This window comes from Bufo gargarizans, chromosome 2 (assembly GCF_014858855.1).
Source record: "Bufo gargarizans isolate SCDJY-AF-19 chromosome 2, ASM1485885v1, whole genome shotgun sequence".
NCBI classification, from domain to species: Eukaryota; Metazoa; Chordata; class Amphibia; order Anura; family Bufonidae; genus Bufo; species Bufo gargarizans.
In genome coordinates, this window is record NC_058081.1 from 292,926,406 (window position 1) to 292,943,913 (window position 17,508).

At 40.0% G+C, this 17,508-nt stretch overlaps 1 protein-coding gene across 1 annotated transcript in view; it reads right to left on the reverse strand.

The window, feature by feature from the left end:
• Window positions 1–2,091: 2,091 nt before the first annotated feature.
• LRIG3 (leucine rich repeats and immunoglobulin like domains 3) overlaps window positions 2,092–17,508 on the reverse strand; it is a 33,544-nt gene continuing 18,127 nt past the window's right edge. Inside the window, exons 4-19 of the mRNA XM_044277089.1 lie at window positions 16,138–16,272; window positions 15,457–15,600; window positions 14,737–14,880; window positions 13,234–13,377; window positions 12,813–12,956; window positions 9,987–10,067; window positions 9,762–9,833; window positions 8,707–8,778; window positions 8,398–8,561; window positions 7,181–7,501; window positions 6,803–7,084; window positions 5,890–6,342; window positions 4,851–5,003; window positions 4,045–4,188; window positions 3,697–3,954; window positions 2,092–2,685 (exon numbers count right to left, since the gene is read on the reverse strand). Coding sequence (XP_044133024.1) covers window positions 2,453–2,685; window positions 3,697–3,954; window positions 4,045–4,188; window positions 4,851–5,003; window positions 5,890–6,342; window positions 6,803–7,084; window positions 7,181–7,501; window positions 8,398–8,561; window positions 8,707–8,778; window positions 9,762–9,833; window positions 9,987–10,067; window positions 12,813–12,956; window positions 13,234–13,377; window positions 14,737–14,880; window positions 15,457–15,600; window positions 16,138–16,272 — 2,944 coding nt within the window. The 3' untranslated portion in view covers window positions 2,092–2,452. The remainder of the gene's footprint in view (window positions 2,686–3,696; window positions 3,955–4,044; window positions 4,189–4,850; window positions 5,004–5,889; window positions 6,343–6,802; window positions 7,085–7,180; window positions 7,502–8,397; window positions 8,562–8,706; window positions 8,779–9,761; window positions 9,834–9,986; window positions 10,068–12,812; window positions 12,957–13,233; window positions 13,378–14,736; window positions 14,881–15,456; window positions 15,601–16,137; window positions 16,273–17,508) is intronic.

Sequence of the window (17,508 nt, forward strand, 5' to 3'; positions counted from 1 at the left end):
AAGCTAAAAATTGCCAATTTGTAGGGCCGAAATAAACACAATCATTTTAAATTCCAGGGAATTCCCGACTCCATATCACTGGCTGACCTCCCACTGTACAGTATATTAAATGGATACTCCAAGCGGTCCACAAGCATCTGAAGCAGAGTTGATTATGGATGGAGCCCATAGGTTACAAAAACGTAAAAACCTTCCAGAGATAATTCCATGAGTTTGAATTGCTCACATTCATTTATTCCATGTCAAAGACTGGCTGATGCAAGTGTCCAGGAAACAGCAAAAGTTGCCAGAACCCTTTCAAGCGATCACTTAATTCCCTGACCGGTCTCAAGCCAAACTGCAAGCCAGGAAAAACGCCCATTACTGCCTACTACTCAAACCCTGCAGCAGAATGGAATTCTTGACAAGTGGGGTTACCCCACGAAACTCATCAATAGGAATGGGATAATACACGCCATCATGTCTCTTGACCAGGGACTTGAAGTTCTGCGCCTATGGAATCTTTCAAGTTCCCTATTGACTTAGCCACCTGTCAAAACTTACCCATGACTGGACCCCTGCTACCATGAATATGTGAGGTCCTATGGTTTCTTAAATTTTTTTCCATGTTATAGCAGGACACTACTTTCTACATTCTGCAAACCTACCCCACGGTTTGCGCAGTCTCACCCACTGCTCTGTCAGTTTTGCTATACATTTGTGTTTCTATTTCCTTTTATTTTCCAACGCTCAGTTTTAGTTGTTTGATGTTCAGTGTTCTTGCACTTACTCTCCCGGAAAGTGTCTTGTGATCCCCTACTTAGCTAGCTGTACTCTTTATACTCATCATGGCTATCACTATTGCTTACATGGAAGAAGGTGAATTCACTTAAGACAGACATTCTCTGCATCCAAGAAACCTATTGTAAGAGTTTGATATTGATAATACCCTAGAAAAAGGGAAGGTGCTTACCAAAAATCAGATACACAAAACAAAAAACATATTTAACACCCAACCCTATGTAGTAGGGCTTGTCTAACAGTTGAAATGTTCCTCCTGTCAATGATTATTGGAGCCTTGGTATTATGTAATTGGATAACGTGTATCTAGATACGGATGCCACACTATCTATGTCGGTATCCATGATCCATATCCTATCACCCCCTGATGAACCCGTGAACAGGGGAAACGTGTCGGGGTTGCATATACTATCCTAGTCACAAGGTGGATTATATGAGCACTGATTGGTTGCCATAGGCAACGAAGGACATTTTTAGTATAAAACAGCTTATGTGTCAGTTAATATGATTTTGATTGCAACACTTAGCCAACGTTGTTGTAGAGGCTGACGTAACTCACACGACCTTAAGTGTATACTAATTCTGTGGGGTTTTATATACTGTCAATTAAAGACAATAATGCCCCGTAAGAAAAGGAATTCAATTGGACGATTGTCAGGCTACTGTGGAGGTCACTGTTAAGGGGGCATGGGACTGTGGAGGTAACTGTTAAGGCAGCAGGGTACTGCAAGGTCACTGTTAAGAAAGCAGGGTATTGTGGCAGTCACTGTTAAAGGGGCTGGCTCTGTGGAGGTCTCTGTTAAGGGGGCAGGGAATGGTGGAGGTCACAGTTAAGGGGATTGCCCACTATGGAAGTCACTGTTAAGGGGCGGGGTGCTGTAGAGGTCACTGTGAAGGGGTTGAGGTGCTGTGGAACTTGCAGTTAAATGGGCAGGCTGCTGTGAAGGGCTAAGTTAAGGGGGTAGTTTGCTGTGGAGTTCCATTTTAAGGAGGCTGGGCACTGTGTGGGGTGCTGTGGAGGTCACTATTAAAAGGGGGTGGGGTGCTGACCAATTATGACCCCATTTAGAAGCTAACATTTCCAACATTCCTCATATTGACCTCTTATTATTATTATATTCTTTGGCCAGACCCCCTACTAGCAGCATCAGTTGTAGCCAGAGTTGATGCCTGTCAGCCGGGTCGCAACTCTCCTATAGACTCAGCTTTGAAGTCCAAACTAATCATCCCTCTTGAAGCATTGACCAACCACTTACCTGGCCTAAACTTAGCCACCTGCATAGTAAAGTTCGCTTCCCTCAGTTGTTAACATATTAGAGCACCTTTATTTATTCACCATACTGTGCAAATTTACAATACCAACAAGATTTGGCAACTTTTTAGGAATACATTACTATTCATTTTCCATAGAAAATCTGATATAAAAATACAAAAATATTTATACTCAATATTTACAGTTTTAAATTATGGCAGTTTTTTTTTCTTTATATAAAAACAAAGCTCTAAAATAAGCTGATATTTTATGCAAAGTTTTTTCTTCAGATTTTTTGCAGAAATCCTTTCTGGAGACTTTGCATTTGCTCATAGGTCTAATTCTTTTTTCCCTTTGGGCAAAGTCTATTGCTGAGGTAGAAAGTGAAGGTCTTTGGATTAAGAAATAATGTTAAAGCTGCTATGTGTCTATATCATAGCCATAAAACATAGGAGTCCTATGATCTTCAGAAATCTTTTGCTTGTAGAAATCTTTCCCAGTTTCATCTGTAAAAGCCATTTTTGATGTTTTTTCGTTATCACAATCTAAATGTATATCCAAAGAGGAATGATCATTACTATGTGTTGTCACATATCCCATTGTTTTCGGAAAAGGTTCATGAGGGGGCTTCCAAACAGACTTCCCAAATGTGCCTGGGAAGAAGAGAAAAAATAAATAAATGTTAAGCAAATTTTTCCAGAAGAATCAACAAATCTATAGATTAGGACCTGCAAGTATATAGATGGGGCCATGATTTGAATATGCCATTTAAAATTTTTTAAAATGTGATGCCTCCGATTTCTAAAAAAAAAAAAAAAAAAAAAAAAAAAAAAAAAGGTAACAAAATTGCGGACCGTCAAATTCTCATTTTATTATCTAGTTAATATCTTGTCTTTAATCTTGTCGTTAATCTAAGCTTTATAGTATGTGAAGCAGTGAGCCATTTATAAGGGGGTCCTATATTTGCAACAGCAGTGATATTCCAAGTAAAAAAGACTAAATTAATAACCATTACTAAAATAGGGGCGTGCCATCCCTTTACAGTGCCCATGCAGAATGAGGTCTGCGAGACTTGAAGGCCAGGAGTAAATACGGTAAATCTTCACTGCCTGGCCTTGTCAGTCAGTGTTGGGGCTGCAGCATGAAGGGCAGTGAGCGGAGCCTCTGGGAGCAACAACATCACCCTCATTGCTCCTAGGAGGAGTTAGTTAATTTGCATATTTGAATACATTGATTTTCTGAAGAATGTAGGCACCTAGGAAGATGGGACCAATACTATGATTTTCAACTGTCGAGCAAACATGTTTTAGGCAAGACAGTTTTATTGTGAAGTATCTGATGAATGAACCGCCTTAAATGGTTGGAATGAGATTAATAAAAAAATAAAAATAAAATAAAAATAAAAAAATACTAACAATTGGCCAAGCAACCACTTTAAGGTTTTGGAGGTTTCTTTACATTTGGTCTATGATGGAAAACTAGGCAAGCTTGATCTATCAAGTCCAAATGACTATAACTATAGTATTAATTGACTTAAATGACACATTCATCGGTTTGCAATTAGATTATCTGCCATCAGTTACACTAGATTTAAGATGCAAGAATGTTTTAGTCACATCAGCCTAAGTAAAGCCAAATAAGTTTTAATAATAAAGTTATCTTACCCATGTGCAATGTTTTATCTGAATTTAGCTTGGAGCCAAAAAGCTCCGTCTCTGAATCACTTTTAACTCTGTTATTTTCACTTTGATCACAGACAGAACCAGGAAAAGCATAAATCACAGGAAAAGTTTCATGGACATCTGAACTATTGATGAAATTATCATTGTTTTGCTGTGTATATGAGGAACTAAAGCCCTTTTCGGTTGAATAATCTGCTTCATAAGCATCAAGGTTTGTAGATCTTTGATCTGAGCTGTAACCTGATTGAATAAATAAATATCACTTAATATTTGCATTATATTGGTCACATATAAAACACAAAGAGGCGGTATGCTGATGTTTTCACTGACCTGTGTGATAGATTTCGCATCCTTCAGGGTTGTATACACTTCCTTTTAAATATAATGAGCTCTGCTGCCCCATGTAGCGATAGTAAAGTGGCTCATTTCCAGTTTGTAAGTCAGCTTCACTTTCATTATCCAAATGACAAATTCCTATAAATAAAACAATACAAGATTCCTTTTATTCGGAAAATTAAAGGAAACTCTGTGCAACCACTCCCAAGGCACATTAACAGAGGTATATGAAAGTTTACTTTTCCACTGAGCTGTGTTACATATACCGTGTGGGGGAAAACGTCCCTGCATCTTAAGGGGTGAATACAAATGAGCGCTTCCATTATGGAGGCGCTCATTAGTACCTGAGGACCGGAAAGCGGTGAAGGCTCTGTACTCACAGCTTCCTGGTCCTCAGCTGTGCTGTGGCTGCGCACAGTGTGAGGGCACTCCTTGACCTCACGCTGTGCGCGTCGGCTTATAGCACAGCCGGCAGCAGGAAGAGCGCTCGAGGTGAGAAGCGGTGGCAGCCGGAGGAAGAGACAAGTGTTTTTTATTTTGATTGGTGGTCTGACCCAAGGTCCAAATGACATTTTTTTTAAATTGTCCTCTAAAACCTAGGTGCGTCTTATAGGGCGAAAAATACCGTAACTAAATGGCAATTAACTAAAAGGCTTACTTTTTATGCACAGGGTATTGTTTGTCACCTTGTGCAGCGAGATGTGGCTGTGTATTTCAACTGAACTACACAAACCCCATTACTAAACTGAATTAAAAGACCAGCAACTGAGGAAAAAAAAAACTTAAAGCCATATATATACCATTAGTGTCTCTTTGCTGCAAGAAATAACCACTCATAGAGGAAGTTATGAAATGATGGCTTCCATTTTCAGAGATGTATCCTTCTTGTCTCTCTGCAAGGGTTCCCTGGGAGGACAAGTAGCTTGGAGTATCCACCGGTAAGTTGGTCTCATCTGTATAATGATAGGGTTGAATTAAATGCATATTAAAATTGGTCAACACAGCACAGAAAATAACAAAAGGTTTCAATTCAAATACCTCAATGTATGGGATACAAAAACTGTCAATTATAGTCTCATTATGTTTAGAAAACGCATGAGGCCACTTTCACACCTGCGTTTGGTGCGGATCCATCTTGTATCTGCACAGACGGATCCGCACCGATAATGCAAACACTTGTATCCGTTCAGAACGGATCCGTTTGCATTATTCATAAAAAAAAAAAAAAAAAAAAGTCTAGGTAAAAAAGGAGCTTACATTTAAAGTCAATGGGGGACGGATCAGTTTTCAATTGCACCATATTGTGTCATTGAAAACGGATCCGTCCCCATTGACTTACATTGTAAGTCAGGACGGATCCGTTTGGCTCTGCATCGTCAGGCGGACACCAAAACGCTGCAAGCAGAGTTTTGGTGTCCGCCTCCAGAGTGGAATGGAGGCTGAACGGAGCCGTTTTTGCAAACTTATGCATTCTTAACGGATAGCCGTTCAGAATCCATTGGGGCTGAACTGATCCGTTTTGGGCCGCTTGCGAGATCCCTGAAACGGATCTCACAAAAAGACCCAGAAACGCCAGCCCGAGTTTGTAAATAAAAAAAAAAAGTGGTGTCGAATATTCTGAGGTTTAGGATGGCTCTACTATTGTAATCTGTGGTACATTTTAACCCAAAACCCGGATTTTTAGAAACCATAACGTTTTTATGCCAAATAAAGCTTACTGCATAAACATATGTTCTCTGGACTCTTACGCCCCTCTAACCATTTATGAATGCCAATTTGATTAACCATAATTGAACACCAGCAGCTTTTTTTCCTGGCTTGCTCTACAGTAATACCCACCTGTGTTTGTAACACTGCAATCCTCATTCTTTCTTCGTGTGTGGTATATGATGACCACCCATACAAGGGAGGTTCCCACAACACAGCAAACCACGGCTATAATGACCACCCCGACGGTGGCCCATCCATCATCCTCCAATGATGGGGTGGCATTTGCAGGGGAATCGCATGTTGGATTGGGAATTACAGAAAGCTGTATATTGCCCCTCTCAGTTCCAAGAATATTGGACATCTCACAAGTGTATTTCCCAGCATCTTCAAAGTCAGTGTCCACAAGAATGAGCAGTTGATTGCCAGCTGCAAAAAAGTGTCTCTCCGTTACAGTCAATGGATTATCATCCTTTGTCCAATTCACTTTTGGTGTTGGGTTTCCCCCTGCTATGCACTGCAGGACTGTGGTTTCTCCTTTTGATACAGTTCGATCTACTAACGGTCTCAGAAATGAAGGGGTTTCTGTAGTTAAGAAAAAGGAAATAAGAATGCGTTTACTGAATCATACTTTCTGTCCACAATGCAAAAACAGATTTCAAATGCAGGGTAGTGCCGTCTCAATTCTGGAAATGGCCTACATCCCACTCAACACTATCCCAGTTCTACATACACTCAGATTATTTTCTGCCAAAGATAGTATTTTGTTTTCCACATTACAACATTCCTACAAGCTCTCCAAAAGAATGCGCTCTACCACAGACTAAGAAAGAACCAATAGTCTCGGACATGTAAGGCAAGGTCATAGCAAAAAGGTCCTCTCAATAAGACAGTCCAAGAAAAACCAAAACATGCCAAAAGCCATCCAGACCAAATCTAGGGTACATAGAGAAAGCGTTTTTATGACAGTTCTCATTTTTCAGGCTTTATGGTCCTCTTACGATTAAAGTCTTAACAGTTGAATATGATAAACTGTGATGCTTACCTAGCACGGTCAGTGTAGCATTAGCTGAAATGCTGCCTGCACTATTCTGGGCTGTACAGCTGTAAACACCAGTGTCTCCAATTTTGGCATTCACAATAAAAAACACATCATCTTCTGGCATGACATGCATCCTTCTTTCACGGGCTGCAGGAAAATCTGTGCCGCCATTTTTCTGCCAAGCTATCTGTGGTGTTGGGTGACCAACTGCAGCACACTCAAGTCGAGCGGTAGATCCAGCACGAATAGTAAGGTCTATGGGCATCTTTGTAAATGAAGGAAGCACTGAAAAAAAAAAAAAAAAAAAAAAAATGTTTAGTCCTAAATGTCATTTTAAACACCCAATTATCAGAAAAGGAGAGGAAAAATAGCAATACATACTGTTAACGGTTAACCTGGCCTTGACAGAGTACGTTGTTCCAAAATGATTGGAGATGACACACTGGTATTTTCCTTCACTGATGAACTCCACATTGCGCAACCTCAGAATAGTGGTATACGCCATCACATCGCCACCTTGTACACGCTGGTGAGCATAACTTTCCATCTCTGCATCGTGTAGAATTTCATTATCTTTTTTCCAAGAAAAAGTCATTGGGGAGTCACTGCTGCTGGCCGCTGAGCATATAAAGGTCACATTGGAACCTTTTAGTGCAGACTGCGTTTCAGGTTGGACAGTAATTTGGGGTTTTGGAAAATCATCTATGCATAAATCAAGAAAAAAAAAAAAAAAAGTTAGTATAGTTATTATACAACCGTCTGAATAAAATAGACAAGACTAGTGCACACTGTAAAGTCTGTATTTTAAGTGGCCGGGTCAGGCGATTTCTGCTCCTGTATCTGAAAGCAGGGAGTGAAGCTGAGCTGTGATACATAGGTTTATATGAAGTGAAGTAGGATTTCTGACCGGACTCCTAGGAGAGACAGCGAGTCCCGATTACCCTGATCAACCAAGACGACAGACAGTCCTCTGCACACAATGAAATAGCTAGAGCTGTCGGTCCCCGTGTGCAAAAAGGGTCATTAACACTGCCATGGTCTCTCCTAGGACAAAAAAAAAAAAAAAACTAAACCGATATTGCCCATAAGAGTCCATCAAGAATGGATTCAAGAAAATCAAAGAATTGAAAAGGTTTGCCATTATATTCTATTTAGGATCCATTCCTTTGACTTAAAGACTACTACTTACACCCCCCCCCTTGTAACAACATTTCTGGAGCATCTATTCTTATGAATATGATGGGCTGTTCCTTTATTATTCCTGGTAAAAAGTTATGAAATAATTACTAGTAGTTTGCAATGAAGGTCCAGATGAGTTTTACCAGTCGGGGAGGGTGGGTTGTACCTGCACAGTCTGATATTATCCAATCAGTGCTGCCTCCCCAAATAGAAATAGAAGGATCTAGCTAGACCTTCATTGTAAACTACTAGTAATTCATTCATAACTTCTAGCAGGAATAGCACAGTATAGACTCATAAGAATAGATGCTCCAGAATTGCTTTTACATGTGGGATGCAAGTAGTTGTTATAAAAAAAACATAATAGGACACGTAAAAAACAAAACCAAAAAAAAAAAAAAACACCACTAGAAACTTACCACACACAAACCCATCAGCGCTCACAGAGAAGATACTTTTGCCTTTTAGACTTTGGGGATGAGCACAGTTTGCATTTACAAACTTCTGTAACTTATTTTCGGTTAACCACTGAGGTAGCCATTTCAGCTGACAATCACACAAAAGGCTTGACGTGTTCAGATGCCTGTAGGACAAAAGAACATTTAGGTAGGTTTCAAAAATGCATTCAAATTGCTTTGGGAAAATTGGCAAAAGCATGGCAGTGATTATTGATCAGGACTCCAAACATGGGACCTGTATCATTCTTTTGAAAAGGCCCAAACACTTACAGTTGCTGAAGCCTCTTCATCTGCGAAAATGCATTACTCTGCATTGACATGATGGCATTGTTACTAAGATCCCTGAATGTGGAGAAAGAGGGAGGGAGGAAAGAATAAATAAAATACTGGGCAATAAAATACCTAAATAACAAAACAGAGTAAAACCAGTGGTGGGGTCATAAATATTCAAAACTATCTTTACTAGAAGAAAACTATATAATATATTACAACAAAACTATTGTCCCCTGTCCAAAGCACAAAGAGATGGGGGAGATTTAGAATTGCCGATATTATTTTAATATAATTCAGCATGAGCTGAACTAAGCATTTACTTCGTTACAAAAGTTCTCCAGCAGCGAGATATTTTCTCTGCCTCATTATAATGGCACCCCGTAGTTTTTATCCTGTATAGCCCTGTGCGCATCCTCCTGAGGTGGGTTGCACATGCTCAGTTCTATCCTTCAACTGCCACCATCCATATCTACTGTTAGCAGCTCTGACAGTTACAGGCAGAGAGCACAAAGGAGATGTCCCCTGAGAAAGGGGACACACCCAGAGCTGCCAGCCTGAAGACAATCTAGCAGAGAAATGATGCAATGAATGTGGGAAGCTCTGCATCCCCTGGGAGGTACAATGCTGGTTCTAACTTCAGAAAGATTGTCATATACTATATGACGACTTATTTTCATGTTTTACATTAATCATGTCAAAATCCCTTTAATACAGTATAAAGCTGGACAAGAATGCAGAAACTGTGCCAAAGTTATCATAGCTGGGCTACACAAGGTGATAAAACTGGCCCATCTAATTAGATATGTTACACACTTTTCTCTCACACATCCCATTCTTTGTCTTACTTTACACCAAAAGGTTTGCGTCAAAAAGGTGCACGTCATTAATAAATCTGGAGCACTCATCTTATCCAATCCCCCTCTAGTCACTTCCAAAACCGTCTGGTCAGGTGAAAAATACATTTTGGGGCACAGCCTGTTAACAAGTTTTGCCTCAATTTACACTAAGATTCTTATACATTTCACTTTGTAAATGTCCTTCAATGTACTTACAAGTATTCAAGTGCTTCCAACCATGAAAATGCTTTTTTCGTTATCGACCCGATCCGATTACCTTGCAGCATCCTACAAGACAAATATCAGTGCACGTTAAAAACACAGCGATTATGGAACCCTGGTTGTAGAGACAATCAGATGTGGAACGTTTCGTATATTTAAAGAAGCCCTCCAAGTATGTGACTAACTCGCTAATAAACAAATGGCAGTAAAATTACTTACAGCTTTTTTAATTTGTCAAGCCCAGAGAATGCTCCATTCATATCTTCAATGGTCCAAGAAATTTCATTATTCTTCAGATCCCTTAAAATACAAAAAAGAAACAAACATGTTAAATACGTAAGCTTAGTTAATATAATAAATCATATATTTAAAACAGAAATAACATCACAAAAAACCCGCAGGAAAGCATCTGCTTTCTAAGGTCGTTAATGTTTTTTTGGAATTAAACCCTCAAGTATTGTTCCACCAACTGTGAGGTGAGGTTGCATAACCTAAGGCACTGATAACAGTCAGTCAACCCTAGGACAGGCCAGCATTAGCCTTCACATGACCTGCTATTCATAACAATTGATACTGGGATGGTTTCCCCCCCTGGTGAGTTCTTTAGGGCTATAGGACAAATGATTATTTTCTAGCATTTTACAAATCTCCTCCTTAGCTTTTTCCTGTGCCCTGTAAGGACCTGATTGGGGAATTAACCTGCTTTGAACCTCAAATTCTAAATAGTTATTAAAACTTAACATCTCAGAGTTAGTGGGAGCTTGTAGGATCAGATTAAAAGCCCCTTTGCACAGGCTGACACAGCAGGCAACTCTTGCGAACAAACAATTCATTCCTGGTAATAGTCTGCTTAAAGGTGATGCATTTATACACCGCAATTATCTCTACATGGGGAGTGGTGATCGCTACTGCGATCGCTCATCACCATCAAGAATCATTGTTGAGACAAATATGATCTGCTGCCCAGAAATGATGATTAAAGGCCGAATGCACACGGCCGTGAGTGGTCCGTGGTAACGCGGCCTGGATTCCTGCTGAGAGCAGGAGCGCACGGCGTCATTGGTTGCTATGACGCCGTGCGCTTCCTGCCGCCGCTGCACTACAGTAATACACTGTATTACTGTAGTGCAGTGGCGGCAGGAAGCGCACGGCGTCATAGCAACCAATGACGCCGTGCGCTCCTGCTCTCAGCAGGAATCCAGGCCGCGTTACCACGGGCCACTCACGGCCGTGTGCATTCGGCCTTAGGAGTCAGCATCAGTGACTCTTCATTTGTGGTGCCTTTACACAAGGCAATTATTGGGAATGAGCATGCCTAGGAATGCCGCTTTCTGTTGCCCCAATTATTGGCCTGTGTGAAGGGGCCATTAGATCGTTAGCTTTGTCTCCAATCTGACCAGTCACCATAAGGGTCCATTCACACGTCCGTAGTGCATTACGGATCTGCAATACACCCGGCCGGCACCCCCATAGAACTGCCTATTCTTGTCCGCAAATGCAGGAAGTTCTGGGCTGCGCTCCGGAAATGCGGATAGCACATAGAGAATGAATGGGTCCGCCCCCATTCCGCAGAATTGTGAAACGGATGTGGACCCTTTCTATGGACGTGTGAATGGACCCTAAGGGAAAGGACAATACATTTAAATGGGGCTTAGACTGAAAGATACCAGGTACGAAAAAAATCATTCATATCTATTGCTGGACGCAAATAGTTGAGAAAGCAATACACTCATAGCAAGTCTTGCAGATGATCACCGTATAATCAGGACTGATTTTTAAGGATCACAATAATTAGCATAAATTGCAATTTTTTAAGTCAGACTACCCCAGTAGTCATTCACAGAAAACTCAAACCAGGCCAACATGAGCTTAGAAGCAGCCAATTTGTAGTAACATTAAAAAATACATAATTTTGTATCTCACTGTATGTGATTAATAAAGTTTCCAAAAGGTATAAATGGTAAAATGTAATGAGATAAAATGGATACTTTGCTAGTAAATACTTTTCCCTGCATCATCAACCAATACAACATAGAAGTATAAGGTCGGTGGTGGGTGTCCATTCTAATTTAGATGTAAATAAGGACACAAAAGTAGTCACCAGGATCTTTCCATTGATCTTTTCTGGCCTTTACCTCCAAGCAAACTCATTGTTCAAGAGCACAAAGCTATTCCAGGCAATTATTAAAAGGCCCCTTAAAGCCTGTATTACACTGCCGATTTTTGGGCAGAATCATCTTGCAGTCTAATGCTGCCACCAATTGCCCAATGAATGAGCTGGTTCATCGAACAATACAAATCTTTTGACATGTAAAAATAAATAAAATTATATATATATATATATATATATATATATATATATATATATATATATATATATATATATATATATAATCTCTCGTTTGCAGGAGGCAAGTCGTGGTGTCTAATCACAATCTGCTGCTGGCAAACCACTATACAGCATGGTGACGAGCAATGGCATAGCGTTCGCTCCTCCCCATGCTGCGGAGATTACTGCATGTAATAGGATGGGTCCCCTTCCCGACAATCCGCTACCACATCGGGCTGTGTAATACAGCCTTTACAGTGCTCAACTGAACAGGACGATTGTCGAGAAGGAAGCGTTCTTTTGCCTGCTCGTCAGTGGAGGTGACCCCTCCACAGTATGGGGAGGAGTGAACGATAATGCCATCACTCTGTCTCCTAAAGAATCATTGTTTTCTGGCAGCTAAGTGCTGTTTAGGTGGCACAATCTGCTGCTGGCAAATGATTTACGTGACTGCACCAATGATCTTAATGCCCAATGAACAAGTGTTTCACTCATTCATCAGGTAATCGGAGGCACCTTTACACCGGCAGATCATCTTTAACAAGTGTTCCTACAAATGTTTGTTAGTATTTATCTGCCTGATGGTCGGTCAGTGTTATGGGGTCTTTATTCACACATAAAATTACCAGGACTCGCATCAACACGATTCAGTTTAAGCAGTACACCACAAGTGGGAAACCACAGAAATCTTTTACAAGAGATGCATGGTCACTTACAATGTGTTCAAACTGGACAGTCCATGAAAAGCACCATCAGCGATATTACTAATTTGGTTATTGCCTATAAATAGTCTACCAAGCAGGCTTAATCCCATAAAACTTGACTCTTCTAATCTTGTTAGTTCATTGAAGGTTAAATCTCTGTAAAATGCAAAAGAAAAAATTAAAATAAAGTGTTACCCTTCGTGAAAACTAAAATTACGCACAAAAATTTGATGTACATTTTAACATGGACCAGTCTTAATTGTAACAACATGTCCCATAAAGGGGAAGGCGGAATAACAAGTCTACGTGAAATCAGAAAGAAAAAATGCCTTAGTAATGCTGTTCTGAAAAAAAGAACAAATCTGTGGTAAGAAACTCATGTTTTGGCATTGAATCTGTAACTAAAAACTGGAACTAATTAAAAGCAACTTACAGCTCGCTGAGTTTTTGGCAAAACTCCCAGGCATCGGGGCTGATCCTGCTGATGGCGTTCTGGCCGAGATGGAGGTGCTGCAACATAAGCAAGCCATACAACCAGCCTCGACTAATCTCTGTGAGGTTGTTATGATCCAACAGCCTTAAAAATGGAAAAATGCAAATGTAAACATATACATGCAAAATGAACAGAAGGAAAAACAATACCAGCACGTCATGGCAAAGCACTGCAACTAAAAAGAGAGAACAGTCCACCTGGATCACAGAACCTAGCACTCTTTTGCAAGGAGATAATTTTCGCAAACATTTTCATATTTAAAAATGTACCCACACTGTGACAATATGCAACTCACTAACGACAGTATGTAGTACGGCTCCTTTCACACAGCACTTCCCCACATGTGCCGAAGAGTGCGCATTTAGCCTCAGCTGGGCTCGCATACATAGGCATCCAGCAAAAAACGCATACATCCCACATTTCTGTTAGTATATCCTCTGAACAGAAACCTCAGCACTGCAAATCACAGTGTGAAAAGAGCCTAACAAACCTATGGTGGAAGCAGTGATGAACTTGATGCACCCACAGACTTAGGCCTCATGCACACGAACGTATGTATTTTGCGGTACGCAAAAAACACGGATGACATCTGTGTGCATTCCGTATTTTGCGGAATGGAACAGCTGGCCCATAATAGAACAGTACTATCCTTGTCCGTAATGCGGACAATAATAGGACATGTTCTATTTTTTGGTGGAACAGAAATATGGACACTGAAACATAATGCACACGGAGTAACTAAATTTTTTGGGGCGGATACATTGAAGTGAATGGTTCCACATACAAAAAAACAAAACAAAAAAAACACACGGAATGGACATGGAAAGAAAATACGTTCATGTGCATGAGGCCTTACCCACATGTCTTTCAGTCACAACCATGTTCTCCATGGACAGCAGATGGATCCACTGAATTCCATTTGTGGAAAAACACTGGAGAATACACTACTTTAAGTCCATGTGCCCATTCTATTCAATGGGTCTGTGAAAACCACTGATGGCGAACAGGATGCCATCCAGGTCTACTGAGATTTTCACTGACCCTTTGAAGAGAACGTTCATACAAAGTTTGGAATAAAAAAAAAAAAAAAAGCTTATGTTTTTTGTATTCACAAATACTGAACTCAGACTTTTGTGGATGACATACGAGAGTTTTTGTGCTCTCGAAACGGACACGTGAATAAGCCCTTACTATAAGCACCACATGGGGTTAAGCTTTACTTTAGAGAGGATAGTCACAGTTTTCCCCTGTAAAATAATGAACTACAGGCGCAGTAGACAATGTTTAGGGTTAATGGTAAATTGCTCTTCCTGCGATCTTCAAAAAATTCCCTACTTCCACAAGTGACTAGACCAGATTATGAGAAACCATTTAGCAAACTTATTTAGCTTGAGGATTCTCCACCATATTGAACTATAGAAAAAGACAGTGTTATAGACTTACAAAACTTCCATGTTGCTCAGTCCCCAGAAGGCTCCATCCATAAGCCGTGTGATCCCATTCCTCTGGATAGTCAAATATTTTAAGGCATCAAGGCCTTGGAAAGCGAGTCCATCTATATGTTTTATTCGATTACGCTTCAACTCCCTGTAACAGAAGACAAAAAGATGGTTAAAATACAATTTTAGACCAGTAAGGCCCCATTCACACACAGATTTTCGCCTGCAGAAATTGGCACAGATTGCATGCCAAAAAGCCACCAGCAGTTGTGCCCTCCACGTTCCACTGCACTTCCTGCACCTGAGGTTTATGGTTGCAACCAAAGAAAATAGACAAGTGCTATCTCGATGTGATGTCCAGACAGATCCAGCTGAAGTCCATAAAAGGTTCTGCGGCAGAAGCTGGAGGGATTTCTAACGCAGAATACATGGCGAATTTCGCCTTTTCAAAACCCGATGTGTGAATGGGACTAAATGTTTAGTTTCAGAGAATTGCATATACTACCATAGAGGTTTCAGAAGAGATACAGAATGAGAGTCAATGTGAGACGTTCTTTAAAAGACAAGAAACACAAAACTGCTAACATGTAGGCAAGTTTTAGAGGATACCCAAGTTCCCTCATCAAATGAGGGATAAAGGGATAAAAGCTGAACTATACGAACAGGGAGAGTAAACGGATAGAGCAGTTTCCAGGTGAATGTGAAAGTTTGACTTGAGACTTACAGATGCTGGAGATTGGACAGCTTGAACATTTTTGGCGGGATGTAGCCAATCCGGTTCTTATTGAGCTTCAGCACTTGTAATGTAGCAGATAAGTTGTCAAACGCACCAGATTCCATAGAGGTTATTAGGTTTTTATTGATGTACCTATAAAAGGTCAAATAAGATCAACTTGCTATTGACATAATACACATAAATGGGTAGTATAAAGTATGCCATTTTTATGCAATTAAAGGGGTTGTCTCACTTTAGTAAGTGGCATTTATCATGTAGAGAAAGTTAATACCAGGCACTTAGTAATGTATTGCGATTTGTTCAGATTGCTTCCTTTGTTAACTAGATTGATTTTTTTATGACATTATACACTGCTTGTATCCAGGGGTTACCACCACCCTACAATTCAGCAGTGGTGGTCGTGCTTGCACACTATAGGGATATATAGGATATGAGCAGTGTATAATGTGCTGGAAAAATGAATCCAGCCAGCAAAGGACACAATATGGACAATCACAATACATTAGTAAGTGGCTTGTATTAACTTTCTCTACATGATAAAGGCCATTTGCCGAAGCGAGACAACCCCTTTAAGTATTCAAGGAATGAAGGATACCAAATGGTTGTCATATTATTGAATAAAAATATGAAACCAATGCATTGACTGTTACAGATATATATATTACTTACAGGTATTTGAGCCTCAGTACAGGAAATGATGGCGTTTTCAGCTCGGTAATCAGATTATTACTTAAATCTAAGGTTTCCAGTGAATGGTAAGGTTGAAGGTGTTCAGGCAACACAGAATCAATCTTGTTGTTTGTTCTGAAATAAAATTTTTAGAAAAAATAAAATGAATAAAGAGATGTTCAATAAACTTGTCGTGATCGGGGCAGATCATTACAAACCCTCTTCTCACATAGTACAAGATGCTGAAATGACTGAAGAGTCCTACACGTTACTATGTATTAGTAAAAATGACATCACTTGTAACTGAACAGATATTCTTATATAAAGGGGAGGCTAAATAAATTACAAAAGGGTCTCTTTAAATAAAAATAAAAATATATAAAAACTCTTAAAGGCACGCATCTGGCGGCTGTTGCAGCTGTGTGTTGAGTAATTCTCTTTTGAAATGGAAATTTTTAATGCTGACTTCATTCAGAATTTACATAAAGGGTTAGGAAAAATGGAGTTTAGGAAAAAGCACAGTGATACAGATGGTATATTACTATTATTTTAACACCATAATTAATCCCAATTTTGGCTCACAGGCCTGCAATAAATGATACAGGTGTAGCTTCTCAAAAATGTAATGTGCAAAAGCAGCAGGGCACAATACTGGTTTATTAAGAAGGTAATTACTGACAAGGTGTTAAAGCCATAAATTACCCGAGTGATAAACTCTCCTATGCAGCAAGGCTTGTTACGGCAGGGGCCAGCAATTTCCTGAACCGCACACCCTCTAAATTGCAGCCTGAAAGTGCTCAGTTGTAATCCAGGCTGGTGCACAGGGACGCCTTTGTGCACAAGCGTTCATTATAACACAGATACAGAATCCATTATTCATTCAGCCATAAGAACTATCACAAAACATTAACATGGCCTAATGTGCTCAAATTAGAGCGGAATAATTCAGATCTATATAGAAAACCCTACTCCTGCTTTCAGGATTCTTAAAAATCAGAGGTAACCTATACATAAGTATTTTAGGCTGAATCTGGTATCTTAATTGTCAGGCTGACAGACCATTCCTGAACGTCTTAAGTCTTCTACCTCTACGGTTATCTCCTGATGTCCTCATACCTCACAGTTTAATAAGAAACGAGCACCTGGCTTATAAAAACCTATGCAAGTTGCTTTAAAACTCAAAGTAGCAATAAAAACACATTAATGGGGGGGGGGGCACATTCTCTGCAGGTGGAAAGTAAAGGCGGTCTAGTGCACTTAGAACGCAGCGGCAATGGTAGGACCATTTAGACTATTCATATTCTTTTAGGAATATTTAAGACTTATCACACATAACCATGTCTGCTTCTGCTTTGTAAAGTGTTAAAAGCA